This window comes from Nymphaea colorata, chromosome 3, assembly GCF_008831285.2.
Source record: "Nymphaea colorata isolate Beijing-Zhang1983 chromosome 3, ASM883128v2, whole genome shotgun sequence".
NCBI lineage: Eukaryota > Viridiplantae > Streptophyta > Magnoliopsida > Nymphaeales > Nymphaeaceae > Nymphaea > Nymphaea colorata.
The window spans coordinates 14,161,878-14,171,585 of NC_045140.1; the positions used below are offsets into that span (position 1 = coordinate 14,161,878).

Genomic DNA, 9,708 nt, shown 5'->3' on the forward strand with positions numbered 1-9,708 from the left:
ATTAGTCATCTAATATATGCTTTATATATATATATATATATATATATTTTATATTTTGGGTACTTAGGACACCTATGTAATTTTCACTTTCTTTATGTATTATTTTCTGTTTTCCCCTTTTATCCCTCTCCTTTTTCTATTTTTCATAGAGGGAGACTAGTCCCAATGGCTAGATTTCTAGCCGTTGGGACTGCCTCCTCCTTCTTCTCTTTGGCCCTCTCCTCTATAAATAGGGCAGCTCTCCCATTGTTTATGGTATGGCTTTTTAGCCTACTTCTTGTATCTCTTTGTGTGATTAATTTAAGTTCTTCTTCACCTCTTGTTTGAGGGTTTGTGAGATTGACTTGTTGGTGAAAGCTTCAAGGCTGATATTACTTGAAGAGGTTGTTTCTTTGGGCCTGATTTACATGGTATCAGAGCCTCGTCTTTGGCTCTTTGTCTTGCTGCCATTCAAGATTGAAGGTTCAGTTTTTATTCTTGTGTTGGAGTTGTGAAGCACTTCAAGTGTTCGAGATATTGCTTGCTGCAGTTTTACACAAGAAGAAGAGTCTTTTTGCTGGCTTCTTTTTGGTGATTTCTTGACGAAATCTAGCTCCCTTGGTGGTGAGCTCGTGGCTGTTGAAAGGGTGACTGGTTTCTATCATTGTTGAGTTTTTATCCTTGCCGTGGACTTCTTTTCACGTGGCTGCCATCTTCTTCATAACTTGTAAGTGGATCTACCTTGTTGATTGTGCCCATGGATGACAAAGTCTCTTCTCTTCCTTTTCCCAAACTCTCATCAACAAATTACATACAATGGGCTAGAACTATGGAACAATTTATTCGTAGTAAAAGCCTTTGGGGACTAGTTGATGGGACAAAACTTGAACCACAACTAGTCCTTACGAAAGTTGTTGATGGAAGGGCTATGGAATTGGATGCAACCGAAAAAGAGAAGGTAATGGCTGAATACAACAAAAAATGGGAAGAATGGAGTGTTGGTCATCACAAAATCATTACTTGGATCTTGACTTGTGTTGACAATGCTACTAGCGGGCAAATCTCTAAATTAAATTCTGCCCTAGAAGCTTGGGAATATCTAAAGAAAACTCATACCATGAGAGATGTTGCTTATATGCATCATGTTCAACTCAAAATTCACAATCTTCAACAAGGAGATAGATCCATTAAAGATTATGTGGCTGAAATGGATCAATTGTATGATGAATTGAGTATTTTTGAACCACATTGGACACAAGATCTTATTCTTAGAGAAAAGCAAATACAACGTGAGAAGTTTTACAAGTTTATCATAGGTCTTAGACCGGAATTTGATGGTGTCAAAACCGCTTTACTTCATCGTTCTAAAACACCATCTATGAATGAGGCTATTGCGGAACTTCAAATGGAGGAAAATCGTCTTTGTCTTGATAAAGAGAAAGTCAACAATGTGCTTGCCACATCTAGGCCGGGGGCCCACTTGAGACCTTATAGACCTCCTCACTTCAATCGTACAAATGAAGGAACAAGGAGAAAAATTATTTGCTATCATTGTCAAGAAGAAGGACATACCAAGCCAAGATGTCCAAAACTTAGAATTTTTGATAAAAGAAGCAATGTTGCGGCTCAAATTCAAGAAGAGAAGAAAGAAGCAAGTTCATTCCAACTTGAGCAACTCATAAGTGCTCTTCAACCTTTTCTAAAAGGAGGAAGCACACCTTCGACTTTGGGAGCGACCGTGGCATCTACTTCTTCAAGTAAGTACTCTTGGATTATTGATTCGGGTGCATCTTTTCATATGACTCCTTATGAATCCCTTCTCACCGAATGCACTAAAAATGATTCTTATTCCTTTGTGAAAACGGCGGATGGTACCTCTCTTGAAATTGATTTTATTGGAAATTTTGACCTAGCTTTTGGATCCAAAATTTTAAAAGTACCTCAAGTAAGACATATTCCTAAATTAAACTTAAATTTATTGTTCGTTTCTCAAATAGCCGACCTTGGTTTTGATGTAATCTTCTCACAATCCAAATGTTTGATACAGGATCGGATATCCAAGAAGATGATTGGGGAAGGTTTTAGAACAAATAATCTCTACTACATAGACTTTTTGGACCTTTCAAGACCATCTTGCAATATCTCCAAAGAATGTGACATTCAAACTTGGCATCAAAGACTTGGACATTCAAATATAGAAAAATGTCTCATCTTCCATTCATGGAAAATTTTTGTCAAAAGAACTTTGATTGTAATGATTGTATTAAGGCTAAAATGAAAGCCTTACCTTTTGATAATAGAAATTTTATTGCCCAAAAATCTTTTGATTTGGTGCATTCGGATGTGTGGGGACCCGCTCCTATTATGTCAAAAGGAGGATTATTGTACTATGTGATCTTTATTGATGATTATTCTAGGCATACTTGGGTTTATTTTCTCAAGCACAAATCGGAAGTATTCACAAACTTTAAGAATTTCTACAACATGATCTATACCCAATTTGGCTTAAATATCAAAGTCTTTAGAAGTGATTCGGGAGGAGAATTTATGTCAAATGAATTTCAACAATTTCTAAAAGAAAAAGGCATTGTTCATCAAAGATCTTGTCCTAACACTCCACAACAAAACGGAGTGGCCGAACGTAAACATAGGCACATTATTGAAACTACTAGAGCCCTTCTTTTATCTAAAAATGTTCCCAAAAACTTTTGGGCCGAGGCTGTTTTGACTTCAACCTATTTAATTAATAGAATGCCTACCAAACTTTTGAAACATATTTCTCCTTTTGAAAGACTTCATCATGTTAAACCTAATTACAATAGACTTAAAGTCTTTGGTTGCAAATGTTTTGTGTTAAATGACAAAGACGATAAGCTTTCCTCCAAAGCTATTTGTTGTGTTTTTATTGGGTATTCCGAAACTCAAAAGGGTTATAGATGTTATGATATTAAAAAAGATAAAGTTTATGTTTCTAGAAATGTGATCTTTTTAGAAAATGAAGATGGTTTCAAAGATGAACCCAAGAAACTAGAAGATTATACTTTTCTTTGGACTAATGATATTGATGATGATGATGATATTGATGATGATGAACCCGATAAAGGTATAGAGGTACCAATTGAAGAAGTCAACAATGATAATTCTACTCATATCATCCCTCCAAAAGAGATCTTAGTTTATAGAAGAAGAGACCCCCAAAATCAAGAAACTAATCAATCTCTTCCTAGGAGATCCCAAAGGCACATTAGGCCTCCTCAAAGATTTGTCTCTTATGAGTCTTTTTCTCCAAAATTTCGAGCTTGTATTATGGCACATCATTCTTTTCATGAGCCATCTTCTTACCTTGAAGCTAAAGAAGATCCCAATTGGATTGAAGCCATGAATCTTGAGCTTAAAGCTCTTGAAAGCAATGAAACTTGGGATATTGTGCCTCTACCAACGGGGAAAAAGACTATTGGTTGTAGATGGATCTATAAAATCAAAACTAGAAGTGATGGAACCTTAGAAAGATATAAGGCCAGACTTGTTGCCAAGGGATATGCTCAAGAATATGGGATTGATTATGAAGAAACCTTTGCTCCTGTTGCTCGCATGACTTCTGTTAGAACCCTTATTGCCATTGCCTCTGTTAAACATTGGACTATTTTTCAAATGGATGTTAAAAATGCTTTCTTAAATGGTCACCTACAAGAAGAAGTTTTCATGAGTGCTCCCCCTGGTTTTGATCTACCCCAAAACAAAGTTTTACGCCTTAAGAAAGCTCTTTATGGTTTAAAACAAGCTCCCAAAGCCTGGTTTGACAAGTTTAGTAGTGTCATGTTTAATCAAGGTTTTAAATCTTGCTACTCTGATACTGCCATGTTTGTAAAAACTACCTCCGTAGGTGTAATTGTTTTATTACTGTATGTTGATGATATGGTTATTACTGGGAGTGATGATGAAGGGATTATAGAGGTAAAACACTTTCTTAGCAAATGTTTTCAAATGACTGATTTGGGAAGACTAACTTATTTTCTTGGAATTGAAGTTGCTTATAGCAAACAAGGTTATCTTCTTTCTCAAATGAAGTTTGCTAGTGAATTAGTTGACAGAACAGGTATCTCAGATGACAAAGTTGTGGATACTCCAGCAGCACTGGGAGTAAAAATGAAAATTGATGATGGAGAGATATTGGAGAATCCCACTCCTTTTTGGCAAATAGTTGGCGCTCTCTCTTATCTATCCATCACCAGACCTGACATTGCTCATGATGTGCATGTGATAAGCCAATTTCAACAAAGACCCACCTCAGTACATATGGGAGCGGCAATGCGGATTGTCCGTTATGTGAAAAACACTATCAACAAAGGACTATTTCTGTCTTCTTCTTCTATATTAGAATTAGCTGCGTATACAGATGCTGATTGGGGTGGAGATCCCAATAATAGGCACTCCACCACTGGTTTTTGTGTGTTTTTAGGTGACTCCTTAATTTCCTGGCGATGCAAGAAACAGAATAAGGTATCGCTATCATCAACAGAAGCTGAATATCGAGCAATGACAACTACAACAATGGAGATAGTGTGGCTCAAAAGCTTACTGAAAGATATGGGAATTCATATTACGAATCCTGTCAAGCTTTGTTGCGACAACAAAAGTGCAATCTATATTGCTAGCAATCACACATTCCATGAAAGAACAAAGCATATAGAGATGGACTGCCATTATGTTCGTGAAGAGTTCCTTCAGAAAAACATAGATCTCTCCTATGTCCAATCAGAGTATCAACTTGGCGATTTCTTCACTAAAGCTCTCGCTGCTACCAGATTTAATTTTCTCCTTGGCAAACTTTCGGTTATCACACCGTAAGTTTGAGGGGGGGTGTTAGAATGTATGTATCCCATATGTATACATATATACATTTATATATATCACATATATTAGTCATCTAATATATGCTTTATATATATATATATATATTTTATATTTTGGGTACTTAGGACACCTATGTAATTTTCACTTTCTTTATGTATTTTTTCTTTATGTATTATTTTCTGTTTTCCCCTTTTATCCCTCTCCTTTTTCTATTTTTCATAGAGGGAGACTAGTCCCAACGGCTAGATTTCTAGCCGTTGGGACTGCCTCCTCCTTCTTCTCTTTGGCCCTCTCCTCTATAAATAGGGCAGCTCTCCCATTGTTTATGGTATGGCTTTTTAGCCTACTTCTTGTATCTCTTTGTGTGATTAATTTAAGTTCTTCTTCACCTCTTGTTTGAGGGTTTGTGAGATTGACTTGTTGGTGAAAGCTTCAAGGCTGATATTACTTGAAGAGGTTGTTTCTTTGGGCCTGATTTACATCACCATGTTCCTCAACCTAGACAGGTAAAGCTTGTAGATGGGAGATTCTCTCCCATTGTTGGTTGGGGCAGTGTGAAAATTTCAGAATGTTTATCTGTGAATAATGTGTTGTTTGCTCCTGATTTTCCTACTCACCTTCTCTCAGTTAAAGGGCTGACTCATGATTTGAATTGTAGAGTCATTTTTTACCCTAGTTCGTGTTGGTTTCAGGACTTGTAGACTGGGAGGATGATTGGTGAAGGCCATGAACAAAGCGGAGTTTACTTCTTGTCTGAGGCCGTGGACACAGCTGCTATATCAGTCCCATCCAAACCTACCTATCTTCAGTGGCATCTCAGACTTGGGCATCCATCAGTGTCAAAACTTCATTGCTTGTTTCCTCAGCTTTTGGTGTCAGAGTCACTCCAGTGTGAAGCCTGTCAACTTGGGAAACACACTAGGAATAGTTTTCCATCGAGTCTAAGTTCTGCAAGACATAGTCTGTTTGATTTACTTCATGTCGATGTGTGGGGGCCTAGCCGTACTGCTAGCCGGTCTAAATTTTCGTATTATCTGGTAGTAGTGGATTATTTTTCTTGTGTTAGTTGGGTTTTCCTTTTGAAGGAACGGACTGCTACTATATGTATCCTTCAAAATCTTATTATTGAAATAAAGACTCAATTTGGACTTTCTGTAAGGCTGTTCGCACTGACAATGCTCTGGAATTCAAATCAACCAACCTTTTACAATTTTACTCAAACCATGGAATTGTTCCTCAATTTACTTGTCCACATACCTCGCAATAGAATGAGAATGGTGTTGCAGAGAGAAAGCACAGACACTTGTTGGAAGTCGCTCGTACACTCATGATACAGAGCCATGTACCATCTTATTTTTTGGGGGATGCAATATTAACTGCGTGTTACCTCATTAATCGTCTACCATCCTCATCTATACGTAACAAAATTCCAATTCAAATGCTTTATCCTGATCGTCCATTATTTCAAACTCCACCTCGTGTATTTGGATGCACATGCTTTGTCCATATCCTTGGACCAAAGTGAGATAAACTTGCTGCCCAAGCCCAAAAATGTATCTTCATTGGTTATCCCAAAAACCAACGAGGCTACAAATGTTTTGACCCCCTCACCCAGAAAGAGTATGTCAGTGCGGACGTCACATTCTTTGAGTATCGTTCATATTACCCACAACCACCTACTTCTTGCTCTGAAAATCTCCATCAATGTCCTTTGCCAATCCCACCTTTCCCACTTATGTCCCTTCCGAGTCCATCTCCACCCCAGAGTCATTTTTCAAATCCTCCTTTAGTCTACTCTCGTCGATAGGGTCTCTCACATGGCTCTCCTCCATCATCCTCTCCTGAGGTAAGTGTACCTGATTCCTCACCTCTGGTTATCTCTGACTCGCAGGATCTCCCTATTGCCTTGAGGAAGGGTAAACGTCAGTGCACCATTCATCCCATTTCACAGTACGTGACTTCGGCATACGTAAGTGACAAAGTGCAACAATTCATTCATGCTTTATCTACTTATACTACTCCGACTTGTCATCAGCAAGCATTACTAGACCCTAATTGGCACCGGGCTATGGAAGAGGAAATACATACTTTACAGGAACGCCACACGTGGGACCTGGTTGATCCACCTTCAGATTGTGATATTGTGGGCTCTAAATGGGTATTGACTGTAAAATACCATGCAGATGGAACCCTTGAACGCTATAAAGCTCCGCTGGTTGCAAAAGGATATATTCAGACGTATAGTATTGATTTCTTTGACACCTTCTCACCAGTTGCTCGGTTAGGGACCATTCGTCTCTTGATTTCTCTTACAATTCACTGTGACTGGCATATGCATCAATTGGATGTTAAAAATGTGTTCCTGTATGGCAATCTTGAGGAGACAGTTTATATGCAACAACCACCTGGCTTTGAGATTCAGGGGGAGTGTGGGAAGGTGTGCAAATTGAGAAAGGCCATATATGGACTGAAACAAAGTCCCTGTCTGTGGTTTCATAAACTATATGATATTGTCTCACAAAGTGGATTCCAGAGGTCACTTCTTGATCATTCAGTGTTTGTTAAGAAGGGAGCATTGGGAATGGTTATCTTGGCAATATATGTTGATGATATTATATTGACGGGCAACTATAAACAAGGTATATCCGAGACCAAAGCATTTCTTCAAAAGCATTTTGTCACAAAAGACCTTGGACAGTTGAGATATTTTCTTCGGATAGAAGTGGCTCGTGGTAAGGAAGGAATGGTCCTCTCTCAAAGAAAATACATTTTAGACTTATTACAAGAAACAAGAATGTTGGGGGCAAAACCTGCCACCATTCCCATGCATCCACGATTGCATTTACAGATCTTTGATTGGAAAGCTTCTTTATGTGAGAGATACAAGACCGGATATTAGCTTTGCTGTGGGAAAGCTGAGTCAGTTTATGGAGAAACCAAGGAAGGTTCATTGGGAAGCTGCATAAATGATACTCAAATACTTAAAATCTTCTCCTGGCGAAGGACTACTATTCAAGAAAGAGAAAACATTAGATGTCCAAGCCGTGATGCAGACTACGCAGGATCTATTGAAGATAGAAAATCCACTACTGGGTTTTGCATTTTTGTAGGAGGAAATCTTATGTCTTGGAGGAGCAAGAAACAAAATGTGGTCTCACGGTCTAGTGCAGAGTCAGAATATAGGGCTATGGCCAAACAACAGCAGAATTAACATGGGTTGAATCAATGCTCGAAAGCCTAGACATTCCAGTTCAACTACCTATGACAATGTTTTGTGATAACAGTGCAGCCACTTATATTGCAAACAACCCGGTTTTCCATGAAATAACTAAGCACATTGAAGTAGACTGTCATTACATTCGTGATTTAGTTCAAGGAGGAGTGATCTCTACCACTCATGTGGTCTCTCAGGAACAAAATGCTGATATCTTTACTAAAGCTCTTGCAATTAGTGTGTTTTCAAAGTGTTGTAACAAGCTGAGCATGGTAGATATCTATGCTCCAGCTTGAGGGGGAGTGTTGACAATGAGGCAGGTTTTTGAATATTAAAAAACCTGACCCCTCTTTAATAATTTTAGATAACTTTCTGGTTTTCATTGTAATTATGTTGTTTACCCTAATTCTCCCTTAAGTATGGGTTAGGGTAAGAGATTGAATATAGAAATTACTTTTTTTCTTCTCTCACGTCAACAATATGCATAATATAATGTTACATGTGTGTGTGTGTGTGTATATATATATATAATTATATATAGATATTATATGTGTACATTTGTACGTGCACCACATATATATATGTTTTATAGTAACACATGCGTGTTACAAATATATATATATATATATATATATTCATTACATATTTGTTATATAGTACATATACATGCCATGTGTGTATGTTATATACGTGTTCTGTCTTAATATATTATATATATATATATACATATATGTATTATATATGTATGGTAGATGTCATACATAAATGTGCACGTATCTATATAGATATATAGCACAAATAATTCAAACCAAAGAATTAAATAAATTTCTAACTATATATATATATATATATATATATATATATATATATATATATATATATATATATATATATATATATATATATATATATAGAGAGAGAGAGAGAGAGAGAGACCACACACCAGCTTCAAACAGATTGATGACATGTAGATAGATAGCTAAAAGAGCTTAAAGCCAACTCCACCTTCCACAGACCTTGGCAGAAGCCGATTGACAGAGACTATGGAACTTGAACATGTACATGATAACGCTCAGAAAACAAATATAGCTGACCTATTTCCAGTACTCTTTTCAACGCCATTCTTTTCATCTTTGATATCTTTACCAATTATAGCAGCATCAATAGCGCCCTTATTATCTTCCCAATTTCTCCTTCCCATACAACCTCGGTAACTTAAAATCAAGACCACATTTTATCAGTAGAGAGCCTCTCAAAAGGTAACACTTACAAGTAACCCATGCACCACAAGTTAGACTAAACATAGAATATACATAATTGCGTAGTATGATAGTCAGTCGCAGAAAGGATGTAATTGATACTTATCCACTGAATGTGATTAAACTGGAAAATAATAAAACAAAAAAGACAGACAGCCATGTACTTTCGCTTTCACGATCATCAATTCTTGTCTTTAGAATTTTACTATTGTAAAAAATCTACTCTATCGCTAAAAAGTGTGGCCAAGCAAGTGTCGCCGCAAATGCACCTTTAGCAGTAGTTTTTAACGACATAAAATTTTTCAAAAAAAAAAAAAAAAAAACCAACATAGTACAGATATAACCTGTTGTTTTCAATCTCTCTCTCTCTCTCTCTATATATATATATATAATATTATATAT

The 9,708-nt window shown here is 37.0% G+C and overlaps 1 protein-coding gene across 1 annotated transcript; it reads left to right on the forward strand.

Moving 5' to 3' along the window:
- The first annotated feature begins 823 nt into the window (after positions 1–823).
- On the forward strand, positions 824–2,144 carry LOC126409882 (uncharacterized). Its single transcript, XM_050076596.1, has 2 exons — positions 824–1,736; positions 2,027–2,144. The coding sequence occupies exons 1-2, from the start codon at positions 908–910 to the stop codon at positions 2,062–2,064; spliced, it is 867 nt and encodes a 288-aa protein (XP_049932553.1). The 5' UTR covers positions 824–907; the 3' UTR covers positions 2,065–2,144.
- Positions 2,145–9,708: the final 7,564 nt, after the last annotated feature.

What these genes read in the sequence shown, in the direction of transcription:
- LOC126409882 (XM_050076596.1), top strand. Translation starts at nt 908, where the DNA reads ATGGAATTGGATGCAACCGAAAAAGAGAAGGTAATGGCTGAATACAAC. An exon ending in CGTGGCATCTACTTCTTCAA is followed by an intron (nt 1,737 to 2,026) that starts GTAAGTACTCTT and finishes TGTTTGATACAG; the next exon opens with GATCGGATATCCAAGAAGAT.